Source organism: Eleutherodactylus coqui, chromosome 7 (genome assembly GCF_035609145.1).
Source record: "Eleutherodactylus coqui strain aEleCoq1 chromosome 7, aEleCoq1.hap1, whole genome shotgun sequence".
NCBI classification, from domain to species: domain Eukaryota; kingdom Metazoa; phylum Chordata; class Amphibia; order Anura; family Eleutherodactylidae; genus Eleutherodactylus; species Eleutherodactylus coqui.
Window position 1 is genome coordinate 148,280,400 of NC_089843.1, and position 18,183 is coordinate 148,298,582.

An 18,183-nucleotide genomic window follows, 5' to 3' on the forward strand; every position below is an offset into this window, starting at 1 on the left:
AAGCTGTCTGCTTCCTGCAGAAATCAGCTCAGTGCTTGAGCGTGTTGCCCAAACCTCAGCTGATCTACTATAGATGAGCTATCTTGAGGATAGGCCATCAATAGTTTACAATTGGACAACCCCTTTTAAGGCCAAATGCACACGGCCTGGTCGGATTCCAACTGCGGGATCTTGCAGCGGAATCGGACCCTGTGCCCCAGCATTAACCCCCGCATACGTGTCATATTCTCTTCTCTCTGCACATGTGCAGAGAATGTTGTGCTGACGAGGACGCGGATCCGCAGCAACTCGTTATGGGACAGACTGCTTCCGTTGACTGCAATGGAAGCCGTCCGTGCGGGGCTTGGACTCGAATAAGACTTGCTGTGATTCCCCCCCCCATCCCGCAACCGGAAAATTGCAGTTGATTTTTTTATTTTTTTTTGGCCTTGTGGGCATGGAAAAGTGTTTTTGCTTAGCATGTCTATAGGCAGTATTTGCTGCGGGATCTGGAGGCGAACAAATACACCCGTGTGCATTGGGCCTCAGGCTGTATGCAGACAACAGTATTTGATACCCCTTTCATTTATTGGACCCACTCCTGGTATTGGTATTCAATCTATTTTACTTCTCTCTGTAGCTAGTATTCCAGGTTTTGGCTTCCAAGTATTGATGATAAATACTGACCAACATACCGTGGAGTGAATCAGGTCTTAATTTTAGTCAGCGACTCATCCAAGCCATCATCAAGGCTTTTATCTTCTGTAGTCCTTTCCCTCGCTTGCTGATCCTGCCTTGAGGTTATTAAAAGCACTTCTGAGTAGCTGCAGTGTGAGCACATCTTGCATAACATATGTCGCTGCTAATCTAAGTTGTGAAATAATATAACTTTGCTTTTCTCCGTTACGTGTCAGAATGAGTAATAAATCAGGAATTGTCACAATGACTAATAACGTGGAGCTTTACTGTTCCATGAAAGAGAGAATACCTTCTTCGGGCGTTCGTATTTTTGCATCTGCTTTGAACAGTATTTTTCATAAAGATGTGCAGATAAGGGAGATGGAACAATACCTCTGCAGCGCCACCTATTGGAAGGCAGTATTCCTGCAAATCAATGTCTGACCCTTTTATACAGGTCTTTAAAACAATGATTGGGAATTTCAATGTTTGACACTTTATACAGGTTTTGGAACAATGATTGGGAATTCCCAATCATTGTTCCAAAGACCTGTATAAAGAGCCAGACATTGATTTGCAGGAATGCTGCCATCCAATAGATGGCGCTGCAGAGGTATTGTTCCATCTTTCTTATATGCATATATTTCCCAGAGGAGCATGCATGGCCTTATAAGTCTCCTCACTCACCTTCTAGGTGCTCTGCCTAAGGAGTGATACCCCTCCCGATTCACAAAGATGTGTGACCCCCTATTACAGGGGAGATCATCCAATTTTCCCAGACTCTTGAATGTAAAGTCAGTATGTAGTCATAGTAGAGGGTGTATGAATAAACTTATTAGCTTTGGTTTGGTGTGGAGGAAATACTTGCTGCATTGTGCTAGTCTAATTTGTTTACTGCAATCTCTTTGACAAAGGCTGGAGCCGAATGGCTTCATTCATACTAGAGAAGACATTAGTCACATCTAATGCTATTGAAACTGATGACAGCGAATAGAAACTGATTAGTACCTGAGAAAGGTCAACTTTATGTCTCCTGAGTCTGTAGGAACACCTTCAATGTTTACTTTACCTGTGACCATTTCTGGCAGAGTCTTGTATCGTTGATACAGTATGAATGTGGTTTGACATGTCTCGGGCTATGGCCAATGACATACGTAGCTAAGGATGTATTATTGTTTTTGGTAGGCGCATACTTGGCTGTCTTTGTTCTATATCCCATCCGTCAAAATGAGAAAAAAGTATAGAAGACATCCGTGTACCGAGGTATTACTGTAAAAGTAGCACTAAAATCAACATTTCCTTTAAGGCTTTACATGACTTGTGTCTCAACCACCTCCCAACTTCTTGGCATCTCAAGAAGGTCCCTTTCCTTATTCCATATGAGCTTATAGAAATTTATATTTTTTAATTCTGGAGTGAACCGCAGAGTTCTTGGACTAAAGTAGATTTCAAGACGAAGTAGACATTAGAAGGCAAAAAAAAAAGCTATGTAAACAGTAGCGACGGGCCGGCTCCGCTCTGTGCATGCGCTTGCTGGCCAGCAACCGACGCATAGCAGGAGACGGAAAACCCCGGGAGCAGGTGAGCCGCAGGCCCTTGCAGGGGCATGGGTCTGCATCCCGATGGTATAAAAGAAATTTCCCAAAGTTTTAGTTAACTTTGGGACATTTCTTTTGATACCACGGACGTGTAATACGCAAATTTTGAACAAAATCTGAGATATAAAGGTGGGGAGCATTAGACCACTTGACATGGAATGACTCCCAATTACCAAGTCATATACTTATCTCATGGAGATCTGCCGTATGGGTGGAAGTAGCTTGGCATGAAATTAAGGTGCTTTTACATGGAGTGATAATCGTTCGGACTCCTGCGATCCAGCGAGAATCTGAACAATTCTTATGCACTGTAAATACATCTGGTGACTAATTAATGAATGAAAAGTCATTCACTTCTCATTTGCCGTTCAGTTTCTGCATGTAGAAAACCGAATGATACATTGTTCCGTGTAAACAGGCAGTCGGTCACTTATGAATGACTGCCTGTTACTGTGAATGGAGGCAGGCTGGAACGATCCCTGTCCACTCCGTCTAAGTCAGTGATACTCGTGCCTGTCTAAAAGCACTGAAACGATTATTGCTTGGACAACCTGTCGGGCATCTGTTGCCCCGACAGATTGTCCTATGTAAAAGCTTACTCTTTAAGATGGTTTCACATAACCGTTTATATTTCTAGTGTGTTTCATGCATCTTTCTTGGCTGATAATGCTGGGGCCAGATGTGACGTTAAAGTCCACAGTGAGGTACAAAACCTGTTATATACAATGCATTTTTTGTAACTTTTCTTTTAGGGAAGTGGGTTTTTTTTGGGGGGGGGGGCTGTTTTTTCAAATTGTACATGCTAAAGGTATGGTGTTTTTTCTAGTAGTCTTCTTACGGGCTTCTCTGCAGGACTTGTAAAAATTGTAATAAAAAAAAGTCAGTCACTGAAGTTAGTTTGTAAAATATGCAATTAGAGATGAGCGAGCACGCTCGGTTAGGGCAGTTACTCGAGCGAACATCGCTCTTCCCGATTAACTGCATACTCGACCGAGAAAATTCGGTTGGGGGAGTGAGCGGGGGTGGTGGGGAGAGAGATCTCTCTCACTCTCCCCCACCTCTGAATTTTCTTGGACAAGTATGCAGTTACTCGAGAAGAGCGATGTTCGCTCGAGTAACTGCCTTAACCGAGCGTGCTCGCTCATCTCTATATGCAATATAAGAAGTGTACAATTTTGTGGGGGTTTTTTCCCCCCAAAACAACCTGTGGAGCGGTGTGACACTGCTTTGGAAGAATGCAGTCAAGTGTTTCTAGTTTTGTGAGAGTGGCTTTTTAAGGTGTTTCTTGTTTTGTTCGAGCCTTAAAACCCTTGTATGGTTTGATTGTTATGTCTGTATCTTTACAGAGATGCATTTAACCAGCAGAGATTCTGCATTGATCCCTACCTGTATGACCAATGAGAAATGTATTAAAGAATTGCTTTAGACATTCCAGTCGCATATAACCTGCTCTGAGAGTATACAGAACAGGGTAGATCAGTGACATGTGGCCAAAACATTGAAGTCAAGCAAGTTAAACGACTAACATGCAGCAAAACTTGCTATAATCCCAGGCACAGAGCTTAGCTATGTCACACATAGGTTTAAAGGAAACCGGTCGCCATATTTTCACCTAGTAAATACCCTATACTATTCAAACAGTGATGTAATGTGCACAGAGAGTAGGGCGGTGTTTGGGGTACGCAGGCAGCCTAAGATGATCTGGCCAGCCCACCATGGACCAATCCCATGGATTGGTCTGGCATGCCTACCAGACCGATCACTGGTAATATGCATGTTGCATGGAAAAACTAAAACCCTTGATTTTACAGGTATGCTCGGCATAGGATGGTTGACAAAGTAACTATGTAAATGCCCATTACATCACTTCTTAAACAGTATAGGGGGGTTTAATAGGTGAAAATATGGTGACAGGTTCCCTTTAACCCCTTAGAGCCCTTTGTCTGAAGGACATATGCAGTAGGTTTCCTCCAGAGTAGTTTATCCTTAATCTGTTCATCATCAAATCCTGTGACCTCCTCTGTTTGAATTGAAACGCCTTTGCTGAGTCTAGTAGTATTTTGCAGGTCTGTGTGTTCATACATTCTCTCAGATCTACTCTTCTCACTAGTATGGTAGTAACCTCTTTCTCCCTTGTCTTCTGGGCATAGGTTCTGATAGTAGAGCAATGCTTATTTCAAATGCAATTTCAACACATAATCTGCCCAATGTAGGACATTTGATCTTGTATAACCTGTTCTGACTGTCGAACATGTAAAAGCTTCTTATATTAATTGCTAACTTTTGTTGGATGGCTTATTGTGGGACCCTTAAGCTAGGGTCACACTGGGCGGATTCACGCCGGAAATCTTGCGGTTTGGCCGCAGCAAAAACCGTGAGATTTCCACCGGGAGAAGCGCCGCGGAAAAACCCGCGGCGGCTTTGAAGCGGGCCCGGCTGCTCGCTCTTCCACTGCGGCTGGCGCTCCCATAGAGGTGAGCGCGGCCGCAGCAAAAAGAATGGACATGCTGCGATCGGCAAAGCCGTGCCGCAGCCGCGGTTTTGTCCGGATTAACTGCAGCGGATTGGCCGCCCCGTGTGGACGAGATTTCTGAGAAATCTCGTCCACATGGCTGGCTAATCCTGAGATTAGCGGCCGCAGGCGGATTTGCCGTGCGGAAATTCCGGACGGAATTTCCGCGGCAAATCTGCCTTGTGTGAAACCAGCCTTAGATGTACGATCCTGGCATGAGACGCATGCATACGTCCCTTCTCTCTGTGTAGAAAAGTTTTTCTTCATCTTGCCAGACATACAATCGGCTAGAACCAATTCACTAAATGATTTACCCTCCTGCTGTGCACCCCTAGGGGGTTCTCGAAATACATACTTACTGCCACCCTGCCTTATACTTCAATACTACCTAGTAGTTTTTCTAAGCTTTTTGGCCTGGCAGTCAGAAGTTGAAATAAGCAGAGGCTGAATTATCTGCCATGTGGGGGTTTTTTTCTGTCAAAGGTTTCTATTAGACAGAACAATTATTCTTCAAACGAGCAAAAGTGAACGATAATCATTTGGTCTAAACGAGAACTGGCTGACCGAATGAGAATTGTTCGCTTCTCACTCGTCGTTCATTTTATACAGGCATAAAAATCATCGTTAACTTATTCACTTCTAGTTCAGTTTAAACAGCGACCTTCAGTGTTTTACATAGGAATGTGAAACCCCCGATCGAGTCTCGTTTTGAACGAGTCAACGATGTATCTGCCTGTCTAAACAGGCTGCCCGAGAGCGAGCAAGCTGGCCATTAATGTCACTCGCTCGTTCAATCATGCAAACAAAAATTGTCTGGTGTAAAAACTCCCTAAAAAGTGGTAGATCAGTGACCTGTGCCAAAACAGTGAAGTCATTTGGTCTTAGGCCAGCGTCACACAGACTAAGGCCTCGTTCACACAAGCGCTGTTTTAGTACTCAAATAGCCGTGCTAAAAAAAAAATCACATCTCGCTCGTGCAAAAATCACGTGAATGGGTGAGTTCCAGCTATTAAGTCCTGAGCCTAATTAGCAGTGAAATTGCCCGTTCACACAATCGTGAGCTGTGGGGTGTGTGTGTTAATCTCTTTTTTTTTTTTTTTCTGTGCAATTGCGATGTGCACCAAAAAATATGTGCACAAGTGAAGGAACCCATAGAAATGAATTAAAATCATTGTGTATTGTGCACGCAAATACATCCCTGTGAAGCCGGCCTTATGGGTGAGCATTTGTGATACCTGTTAATATACAGTTAGAATACAAGAAGACCCTGCATCATAGATCAGACTATAGGAGGAAGTTCTTAATATAATTTCCTAGAATTACTGTCTGCTGCGGCAGTGACCTAGTAATGCCATGTGAAGCTGAAATGGAAACTTTCCCATAGAATAAAGTTGGCAGGAAATAAGAACGTTTTAAGTTTGACCATATGAGGGGACTCCTACATTTCCAGGAGGGATAACAGAGTAATGTCAGTCTAAGAAACAATGGTCCCGAAATTATTTGATGAGACATGCAAGTATTTACTAAAACAGAAATGTCAGGAATGGTCTTCTTTAAGTGACTTTTCACCCATTCTTCTGACTCCTCTCCGGACTGAGGATCACCACCTGAATATCCATTTTGCAGTAGTATGAATGCCGGACGCTAAAAGGGTTTTCCTGGCATCGCTGGCTGTCAGTGCTGGACTACACCGGGGTCAAAGCAGAAGCCGCTGCACCTGACCCTGTGTAGTGGCCGACGCTCATAACTGCAGGGACGGCACTCATTGAGTTAGAGTAGAGCCCGACACTGATGGCCAACGCTGCCTAGAAACAACCCCACCTCCTTAAATTACTTTTATACTGTTATGGTGAATAGATTATATTTGATGGTTATACTGTCATCTGAAGTCTTGCTGTACCATCATTGCTCTGACATCTACAGCGTGGATACTGTAATATACATACACATAACATTGAAGCTCTGTAATATTTGAGTCTATTATATGAAGATATTCTCCATTCTCCTCTATTATAAGGCTGGATCCCACCATTTATAATCTGAGAGGGTCTTCGCTGACCACTTCCCCAGACAATGAGCTCTGTACAGGTCACAGAGCATGCCCAAAACACACTCTTGTAGAAGTCAATTAACATCTTGGATAAGTCTGTTACTCGAGCGAGCCTTGCTCTTCTCGAGTAACTGCATTCTTGTCCGAGCGTGCTGGGGAGTGGGGGGGGGGGGGCAGAGTCCCCCCACCCCCCACTCACCTCGAGCAACTGACTTATCCGAGCGTGCTCGCTCATCTCTAATTTACAGCTTCCTAATATCCATGTGGTTGCGGTAAGCATATCTCTCAATGCCGTCAACAGTGCAAGATGGCAGCTCCCATAGTCATGTGCAGAAACAGAATAATCAACTATACAGTCAGAAAATAAAAACAGATTAAAATCACATGGCGAACCACTTTCCATTGTTCTTAGTCAAAAAAAAGTGTGTGTATGGATGCGGGAATCTGAACGATTTATCGACCCATGTAAAAGGGCCCTTGGTGGGTACTAAGCATGCCACATGGAGCTTTATGACTCATGTCCACGAATGTGTCAGTAAAGCTCTTTTATAAGCATCGGCTCTGCCGGCAGAGACTGCATATGGCTGCGAGTGCACTGCGCGCGGCCACGTATCACATGGTCATACACAGTGCGACCTTTTTTTTTGTTTTATTGTTAAATTCCCCACTCAGTCCTTCACTCGTAGTGAAGTTGCGTATGAAAACACCACCTATATGCAATATATTGCTTATGGACAGCGTTTCATACTCTGCCTATACCAATATATAGGGCTCACGCTGCATGGTACATCGAGAAATGGAGCATGCTGCAATCTATTTCTCAAGCGTATCGATGCACGTTGTCTACGCGCACATGTGCATGGATCAATGAAAGTCTTTGCAGCGTAATAGCCAAAAAGCCGCTCTCCAATGTTTTCTTCTTGGATCCCGGTTATAAGGAAATGAACCTTCATTAAGACAACACCTTGGCTTGTTGCAATGTGATCAGACAGCCGTGGGGCACAGGATGCCTGCTTTATCCCTATGAGGCTGACCTGTCCTCGGAGCAGACATTGGGGAGTGCAGCGCCAAGTTCTAGATTCTTGGTTGTTATAGTCACCATGAAATTATACCGAATTAACTAAAGCTTTATCTAGCGCATTATGGAAAAACAGGTCTGATGTTCTTAGCAGGATTGTACTTGGTGGAGGATTACATAAGGGAATATGGCTTATCACACTATCTGAGTCATATCTGAAGAATTCCACCAGGATTACACTACAGATCATTGTTTTCAAAACCCCACATAAAATGACATTTTTTGGAAATGAATAAAATAAGCTAATTTGTAATGAATATGGATTTATTTAGGCAAATCCTGTGATCGGAGTGGATACTTTGCTGAGGGGAAAATTTAAAGGGCCACTCTGGTGAAATTAGTTGTTTTTTTTAATTATTATTCATGATGTAGCTAGCCCGCACTTGGTTATTCTACCTGAAACCTCCTTTTCAGGTAGATCATGTGACCTCATTCTGACCACCTGAGATTGATTTGGCTTTATGCTCTCTCAAATCCGTTTTTCAGTTGCCAGAATTCCAATGTGATATTACATGAACTGTATTACACAGGCTCTTCATAGGGGAGGGACAAACTTCTATCTCAGTTACTGCTGATGATTAGATGCTCCTGCCACACAGTTATAATGAAAACTATGGCCGCTCATTCTCCTGGCTGTATAATTATGGTGTGCCGTATATTTTGGTAACTATAGAATACAGAAGGTAATGGTAGTGTCCTCCCTGCAGGTAGAGATGGTATTTGCTCCAGCCGGTCATAGAAAAAACTGAGCATGGAGAAATCGAACCATCAATATGGTGTATTATGAGCATCAAACAGGAAGCTGCACTGCATGGAAATGACTGCAATATACATAGAGTGTGACAGACAGTCAGGTGAGAGGGGGGCAGGGTTGGAAAAAATGTTTTTTTCCCAGAGTGTCCCTTTCAGAAAAACGATTGTGTATGAGTACAAAATATATTTAATTGCCTTATTTGTGATGTATTGAAATGAATGAGCTGCATTGTAGGTCTGCTGTTTTTACACTCTGTGTCGGCAATTTTTGGCAGTCATTCATAAGCGATCGACTGCCGGTTTACAGAAAATGATAAGTCAAGTTTCTGCATGCAGAAACTTAACGACGCACGAGAAGTGAATGATTGATTTCTTGTCCGTCATTCAGTTGCTGCATGCATTTGCACTGAACGATAATCGTTTTGATTCTCGCTGGATCGCTTACTGCCTCCAATCACTTGTGAAGTAGCGATCCTCCAGCGCGGCTCTCAGGCAGGTTAAAGGCTTGGCAAGTGTTTCCCCTTGTTTTCAATGGGAAACCTTGCATTGTGCTCGCATACACATCACATGGTGTGCAATGTGTTTTGCTGTCCCATTGTAAACAATAGACAATGTGTTCCGGGAAACGCTAAGACATGCAGCAAACTATTTTTTTCCAGCACTATGATCCGGTGCAGGAAAACATCGCTCATGTATATGACTCCAATCAAAATAATGGGGTTCATATTTGAGTCCCACAACGCACAAATCTTTAACCACGTGAGACTGGCCTAAGGCATAGTTCACACATTATAAAATGAAACAAAACCATGTCAGAGCCTAAGATTTTAGTAATGCCTTAAAGGGGTTGTCTCGCGAAAGCAAGTGGGGTTCAGCACGTCTGTATGGCCATATTAATGCACTTTATAATATACATCGTGCATTAAATATGAGCCATACAGAAGTTATTCACTTACCTTCCCTGCGCTGGCGTCCTTGTCTCCATGGCTCCGTCTAACTTCAGCGTCTAATCGCCCGATTAGACGCTCTTGCACAGAAGGGTCTTCTGCCTTCGGCTCGGCAGCAGCGGCGTTCTGGCTCCGCCCCCTTCTACGCATCATTGCGTAGCTCCGCCCCATGACGTGTGCCGATTCCAGCCTCCTGATTGACTGGATTCGGCAAACGTGACGGGGCGGAGCTACGTGATGACGCGTAGAAGGGGGCGGAGCCAGAACGCCGCTGCTGCTGAGCTGAAGGCAGAAGACCCTTCTGCGCAAGAGCGTCTAATCGGGCGATTAGACGCTGAAGTTAGACGGAGCCATGGAGACAAGGACGCCAGCGCAGGGAAGGTAAGTGAATAACTTCTGTATGGCTCATATTTAATGCACGATGTATATTACAAAGTGCATTAATATGGCCATACAGAAGTGCTGAACCCCACTTGCTTTCGCGAGACAACCCCTTTAAGGCCCATTTAGACACAAGATTCTCGCTCAAAATTCGCTCAAAGCCATTTTTCGAGCAATAACTGCTGTATAAATGCACGGACATCGTGCAATTTTCATGGACGATTCGTTCCTCGCTGCATTCTAGTTTTCTAGAATTGAGCAATGCACTCTTATCAGTGGTGCAGTAAGATTCTTTCAGCTCGTGTCCTCCTGGTAGATCACAGCTGTAAGTCCTGCATAGCTCTGTAGTAGCTAATTAGGTACTATAGACTATGCAAAGATGATCGCTCACAACTGTCACTCAAACTGTCGTTTAAGTGATTTTTGAGCGATCATCTTTCAGTGTAAATGGGGTCTTGATGATGATCAATCAGCATTGTGGGGACGGTCTCACATGACCGGATTTGAATTGTGGATTCTGTGATCGGCATCTGTGTGGACGATCCATGGTAAAACGTGGGCATTGAAAGGCATGCATTTTTGAATTTTCCTTCACACTCACGGATACGAATTGCGTGAAAAAAAAAAAAATTACAGCAAGCTCTATCTTACTGCGGAATCCGTGTGGCCTACGGCCTGCAGCAGGAATTAGAAGCAAACAAACAGGATTAACCTGTACTGTACATGACCACCGGTGAGCTTCCCCAATCATATGCCATACAGTAACGTTCCGTATGCAGGGTCACTGGCCGGGCTCACTGCCGGAATCCGCTGCGGACCTCCCACATGCAGAATCTGACCCGTTCATGTGAGCCCGACCTCACTATGACTATGTCCAGCGTAAATGAAGTAGTCCTTCTGTGTGAGCTCATGCTAGGACTGTGATATTAAGCGTTTGCCTTGTTGGACACACACAAGATTCAACTGTGAGGCTTAATTGCAGGAAACTAGAAGAGAAAACACGATTATATTCCTGAACGTTGCTGTAGGATAATGTTCCATTAGTATCATTTACTGTTTTCTTTCAAACTCTGGTGGGAAAACATGGAGCCAGACGAGCCATTTGGCCTTATGCGCTGTGAATAAGGGAATTGTCGCTCCATCAGTGTTGTCTTGTTTTGTTTTTTTTCATTGATTTACACTTAAGAAAATGCAGATTTGATGTGTTGTAGTATTTTCCAAATATAGATGAAACCCATCAGATATTTCAAGAGAGTATATTAGCAGATAACGTAGTTAGAGAAAGCCATGCCCCAGCGTATACATGGAAATAACATATTCTGGCTGAGACATTCAGGTAATTTTAAATGTTTTTGGATTTCTTTTAGCTCTTTTCATAAATAACTGTTTGCCAAGATGGAATTTTTAAAGTAGGATATTCTCAGCATGTGAATCACTACAGACACTGCTGGCAATGGGTAGAGAAAAAAATTCAATGAGGTATTGAAAAGTAATACAATCATTTAAGCTTAAAGGGTCTATTTAGACGAGCCGATTTGCGTTTGAATGAGCGAATGACATCACCGCTTGTTTACTCTTGGCTCATTCAAACGAGAATCGTTCAGGCCCTGTATTAGCGAATACAAGGACTGAAAAATTGCTGTTTAAACGAAACGAACCAACGAGAGAGACTGAGACTGAGGGCTCTTTCCCATGAACGTATACTGGCCGTCTGTTTTCACGGCCGGTCGATATGCGCTACATTGATTTGTGCGACCGTTCACCAGTTTTATCTCTCTCAAAGTTTGTGCGCCCGTTCATACGGCATGGGTCCCGGCACATATACGCTGAGACTATCATGCCGTCGCCCCTTTCCCCTCCATCCCCATCGCAGGCTCACCTCTGCTCTCCTCCCCACTCGTTCTTTGCAATGGGAGGAGGCAGGGTGGAGCTAAGTGCTGGCCCATCCCAACTCCTCCCATTGATGGCTATGGGCAACGGGCGGGGAGAGGGTGGTAGCTTGGCTCTGCCCCTTTTCCACGGCCAGCAATGGGAGGAGACTGGACGGCGCTTAGCGCTGCTCCCATTCCGCCCCCTCCCATTGCAAAGAACGAGCGGGGAGCAGAGGGAGTTTAGCAGCCACACATAAGCTGCTAAACTCATAGCAACCCATGCAGCGGCCAACGTATGCATCAGATGACAGCGTATATCAGCCGGCCGTGAAAATGGCCAGCCGATACTATATTCACTTGTGAGAAAGAGGACTGAGAATGAGACTAATCTTTAGCAGGATGGCGCATAACTTGTAGAAGATCTACAACCATGAATAACGATTTGTCTGTTTTTACTAGGGAGATTTACTACCAGCTGGGAAATAACGGGCCGGAAAATACAATACTTGGTCTGTAAATGGTCCGTCTATCAGCAACCTATTCCCAACCTATGAGATTCTGTTAGAAATCACCAGCTGTCTACACGCAGCTGTCACATTAACCTGGCAATGTCAGAGCGGTACGTTTTGTGCTCTCTACATGTATGTCAGCACTGCCATTCTGGAGTCCAAATGAAAAATGTATCAACACCATTGAGCATTCTGAAATTGCTTTTTTTGGTTCAAGACCTTTTCATGTTAGACCTTATTGTAACATCATTGTTGTCAAATAGGAGTCTAGTAATAACAAAAAGATACAAAAGTAACAAAATTGTTGCTCAGGGATTGTATGACAACTTAAATAGTTTGGGATGACTTTTTTTTTAACTGTAGCTGCAAATGTGTTAAAATAACAAAAACAGCAATACTTAACTATCCTCCTCTCTGGCAATCCGGCCGAAAGCCCCACAATCCTCCAAGTCTTTGGTTTAGGAATGGCAGCCACTTGACTGCTGCAGCCTATCGGAGACTGCAGCACACTTGCTGTTCTCCTGGCATTGCAGCTCAGATACTGGGAGCCATGATGCCTGGAGAATCTTCTACAGAATGAATTCTAAAGCATGCACAGGCAGTAGAGATGAGCGAGTATACTCGCTAAGGCACATTACTCGAGCGAGTAGTGCCTTAGCTGAGTATCTCCCCGCTCGTCTCTAAAGATTTGGGGGCCAGCGCCGGTGACAGGTGAGTTGCGGCTGGGAGCGGGAGGGAGAGATCTCCCCTCCGTTCCTCCCCGCTGTCCCCCGCCGCTTCCCTGCCCCCCGAATCTTTAGAGACGAGCGGGGAGATACTCGGCTAAGGCACTACTCGCTCGAGTAATGTGCCTTAGCGAGTATACTCGCTCATCTCTACCAGGCAGCTTTTCAGGGCATTTGCCTCTCATCATTGTGCAGTAGGTTTGCTGGCTTGGCCAGGTGGGAGGCCTTTGTGGGTCTGGAAGGGTATAGTTTTTTCTTAGGGAGAGGACATAGGGGGGAGACCTTTATAAGGCTAACTATGTGCCCTGTGAAATTTATGCAAATGGAAAGATTAAACAATGGCTTATATTCCCAGTCATTGTTACAAGGCTTGTTGAAAGTCTGACATTGATTTGCTGGAATTCTGCCTTCCAATAGGTGGCGCTGTAGAGACGTTGTTTCATATTCTCATTTGCATACATTTCCTACAGGAGCATGGATGGCCTTATAAGTCTCTTCACACCTTCCTGACTCTTAAGTGACTGAAAAATGACCCTAAAAAAATACTGTACAGAGTTAGAAGGCATAAGAGCTGCACCTCGTACAAACAAGCTTGAAGTAGCTGCACATGCATTACTTTAGATTTTTTACATAAAAAAATTCCTCTCAAGATGTTACCTTTTTTCACCTTTTTGCTAGCATGTTAATCGGTTGTGTCATTATGATATAATTACCTAACCGAACCTCATTCATAATCCACTTGAAATGAAAATGAGATTTGGCTTTATTCCAGATGCAGTGAATACCTGGCCTCTCCCATATGTTAATAAAGTTTAAATACATAGTTGTCTCAATTACAGGCATTAAACTGTCTAAAAATACAACACAGTAAGTTTCTGCTTGGAGTCCATCCATAAGCATCGGTACATGTATAGTATTGGTTTATAGAATTTAGCACCTGATGATCAAATAAAGATCTCATCGAGGGACTGATTCATCCTGCAAAAGATAAGGCCCAATCAGACACAACTATTATCGCTCAAAATTTGCTCAAAAGCCATCTTTTGAGCGATAATCGATGCGTCTTAATGCGTGGTTATTGTGCACTGTTCGTTCATCGCTCATTTCTAGCCAGCTAGAAATAAGTGATGAGCCTTATCACTGCTGCATGCTGATATCTCAGCAAGCGGCGCTGATAGTATTCTTTTAGCTGGTACCCCACTGGCAGTTCTCTGCGGGACACCAGCTGAAAGCGTTGAGAACAATGCGTCTGCATATACAAAACAGCTGCATTGTTCTCTGAGCTATCATGGTGGTATCCCACTCCACCTGCATTAACTCTTAGGTGGCTAATTAGCTGGAATCATGTAAAGATGATCACTCAAAACTGTCACTCACTGTCATTTAAGCGATCCTCACTCCGTGTAAATGGGCCTGTAGTCTTTCAGGACAATGCTCCCTTGAAAAAAAGTAGATGTCTCTCTAGTATTGGCCAAACGGCTGTAATGTGTTGTGCCCATGGCTATTCCATTACACCAAAGTGTTCCATGATCTCCATGCAAATATGATTGTAGTTTTGAGACCCATATAGAAAAATAGGAAATCATTGCTTGTCAGATTTTTGATTATTAGTAAATTGTTTCCTTTTCTTCTTTTATAGGTGATTTTATATAAAATTTGTTGTCCCTAAAGCTGCCCCAATGGATGCTATTGAGACTGCAGTCATTGAAGTACATAAAGAAGCTCCACACAGCGAGACCTCAAATGGCTTTTCAAGATCTGCGTCCTCAAATAGTGAAGACAACAAAAATGTTAAGACTAAACCCAAAGGTTTAACCAATGGTCTACGGAAAGGAGCAAAGAAGTATCCGGACTACATTCAGATCAGTTTGCCAGAAGACTCTCAAAATAAATATCCTCTAGAATGGTGGAAAACTGGCATTGCATTTGTCTATGCGCTCTTCAATATGGTCCTCACCACAGTTATGATCACAGTAGTTCATGAAAGGGTTCCCCCTAAAGAAGTGAACCCACCCTTACCGGACAAGTTCTTTGACTACATTGATCGGATAACGTGGGCATTTTCTATCTCTGAGATAAATGGAATGATTTTGGTTGGAATATGGTTCATCCAGTGGATTTTCCTCAGATATAAGTAAGTAGTTGTGCTTAATTGCCTAAAAAATGGTGCATTCTTAAAATAAAGTCCAGATATTTTTATATAGTTTTTGCTGGGAGGCAGGTTTATGGAAATGCAGACTGTTCAAGGGAATATTAAAGGGTTGTGGTTCTGCCGCCTGTTAGGTCACAACTAGAGATGACCGAGCACGCTCGGATAAGTCAGTTACTCGAGTGAGCCTCGCTCTGCTCGAGTAACTGCATTCTTGTCCGAGCGTGCTCGGGGGGGCAACGGGGTTGAGCAGGGGGTAGCAAGGGGGAGAGAGAGAGATTTCTCTCACTCTCTCCCCAACTATCTCACCCCCCCCCCCCGACAACACTCGGACAAGAATGCAGTTACTCGAGAAGAGCGAGGCTGACTTATCTGTAGCTGACTTATCCGAGCGTGCTTGCTTATCTCCAGTCACAACCTAATAGAACTAGTTTACAAAGGCATCATTTAGGCCCCCTTCACCTGAGCATATGCGTATTTGCCCACGCATGAGCGGAACGAATTATGTTTTGGTTTTTTTTGTGTGCACGCATCTGCATATCTTACTTTGCTTTTGCGTCTACAAAGCATTAAATTGTACCATTGAAAAATACAAGTCGTCCCACAAAAAAACAAGTCCTCATACTGCTATGTTGATGGCTAAACAAAGGAGTTACGAATTTTTAAAAGGGAGGAGAGGAAAAAATGAAAGGGGGGGGCGTCATTAAGGGGCTAACCACGCATACGGTTACCGATATATATTCAGGAAACTGATAGTATAGGGCTCTTGTCTGCTGTTTATAGAGCATGTAGTATGTGCCCCTATGTGATGATTAAAGTAGCATTTTAGAGAATGATTTACTATATATGGCTTTAAGAAATAGATGTAAGCTCATTTCACATGATGCTCCTATCATAATGAGCACTAATAAATAGAAAGTTCTGTAATACTATGTCAATGCTAATATAAAACTAAAGCTCCATATTAAATAGTACAGTTGGAGCAGCTCAGATGTACAGTTGGAGCAGCTCAGACATCTATCTTTAGTAGGGCCATCATATTTTCTTCTAGCATTTCCTCATGCCGGTATATACTTCCCATAATAAGCATGTCGCAGCTAACAAGTCTATCTCTTCCTTTTGTTTCCAGATCAATTATCGGCCGCCGGTACTTTTTTATTATTGGGACCTTGTACTTGTACAGATGTATTACAATGTATGTTACAACCCTCCCTGTGCCCGGAATGCACTTCCAATGTGCCCCAAAGGTAAGCATTGGAGGTCTTCGACTTCTTTTACCCTCCAAATGTCAGCTGGTAAAGAGCTGCTAAACTAATCGACATGAATTATCCTTACAATGGAAGAAAAGTTTTTCTGGAAGAGATCCTAATTTGTAAAATGGGCTATTCTTCTTTTCAGAAATACATTTTCTTTTTCCCATTACATGTTCTTGAGTCATTTTGCCATAATAGAAGTTATTCAGCTGAAACTATTTGCTTGCTAAATCCCCGTCGGCTCAGTTGGTGTGCTTCGCTAACCGTGGCGGTGTCCATCTATCTCTGCCAGGGTCTAGTATAGAGGCACGTCTTTCGATGTAGAAATGAAACCATACAATACTCTGGGAGTTTGTGTCAATTAGAACATTGACTGGATATCTGAAAATGCTTTTTGATAAGTTGCCTATCGGTTTTTCGAGCTGAGAATGTGTTTTGGTTGTTGAACGGTAACAGGATGAATTTACACAGTACGGCCACCATATGACCTTACAATGCGAATGCACTCTTAATTCCAGATTTATTCAGTTTGTGTAGAATATATGTCAAGAATCTCCGATCCAGTGTAGAAAAATATTTTGTTACCGTTTTTTGTCTAACTTTGGGTTATTTTCTATTGATATCAACGGAACGTTATTCTTGCACTATTGTTCATCCCTGATCTTGGTCGAACGTCAGTTGAGCTCCCTGTGTCTGACCTGCACCTACCTTTGATTTGATTTGCTCAGTCCAGCTTGTAGAGTAATGAGGTAAATAACATGTTTGAACCTAAAAAAAAAGACTAGTTGGAATGAGGCGACTGAACAGCATTTGTCTACATTGTACACAATGGGAGGCGGATGGCACTTGAAGGTGGTGGTTCTGCTTGCCTCTTCAATGATTGTGACTCACTGGTTAGCACTTTTGCCTTGCAATGCTGGGTCCTAGGTTCAAATCTCATCAAAGGCAACATCAACTTTGAAAAACTCCATACAGCCAGATTCCTTGGTCGGATTAGAACTTCAGCACTGCAAGGCAGCAATGCTACCAACTGAGCCACCAAATCTGTTGTTTCATTGAGAGAGAAATAGAAGAGCAAAGAGAACATAAAAAGCCAATACAGACATTACCCTTGATCAGACTTAAAGCAACAACTCCACCAAGGCAGCCTATTTTCTTTTAGTAACGGGGCTACTTTTCTATGGCTCACCCCATAGCAGTAAGAACACTACAGTTGGGGCTCTTTTACTGTATTGCGCTGCATGTGGTCACATGTTGCAAGCTTTGTTTTGTTTTTTATTATACCTTTTTCCCTTTTTTTTCTATTTTAGTTGAATGGAGATTCATACGCCAAAGCACAAAGGATTTTACGATTACTAACTGGAGGCGGACTGACGATAACAGGATCTCATATCTTATGTGGAGACTTTCTGTATAGCGGTCACACTGTCATTCTGACGCTAACCTACCTATTCATCAAAGAATGTAAGTTGCTACATACCTTAGTAGTAATGCAGGTTTTTTTTCACTGTCGGAGGTCCTGTAACACATTGCAGCCACCTGCTAACTTATACTAGTCTCATTACCGCCATGTTTTCAGGACCTGAACAGCAGGTCTTACTTGATGATTATCTTCATTCCAAGACCTCAGCAGTATGCAGTCAGTTCATGAAGTTGGGTTAAAAATGTCTGGGTCAGTTGGGGAATACACAGCGAAGAGG

At 43.3% G+C, this 18,183-nt stretch overlaps 1 protein-coding gene across 2 annotated transcripts in view; it reads left to right on the top strand.

Moving 5' to 3' along the window:
* The window catches only part of SGMS2 (sphingomyelin synthase 2), a 51,177-nt gene that overhangs the window by 12,475 nt on the left and 20,519 nt on the right, over window positions 1-18,183 (top strand). The window contains exons 1-4 of one of the 2 annotated variants that reach the window (XM_066573812.1): window positions 12,338-12,466; window positions 14,721-15,215; window positions 16,360-16,477; window positions 17,794-17,947. In XM_066573812.1, coding sequence (XP_066429909.1) covers window positions 14,761-15,215; window positions 16,360-16,477; window positions 17,794-17,947 — 727 coding nt within the window. In that variant the 5' untranslated portion in view covers window positions 12,338-12,466; window positions 14,721-14,760. Of the gene's footprint in view, window positions 1-12,337; window positions 12,467-14,720; window positions 15,216-16,359; window positions 16,478-17,793; window positions 17,948-18,183 lie in introns of those variants that run through there. The other variant, XM_066573810.1, reaches the window with a different exon arrangement.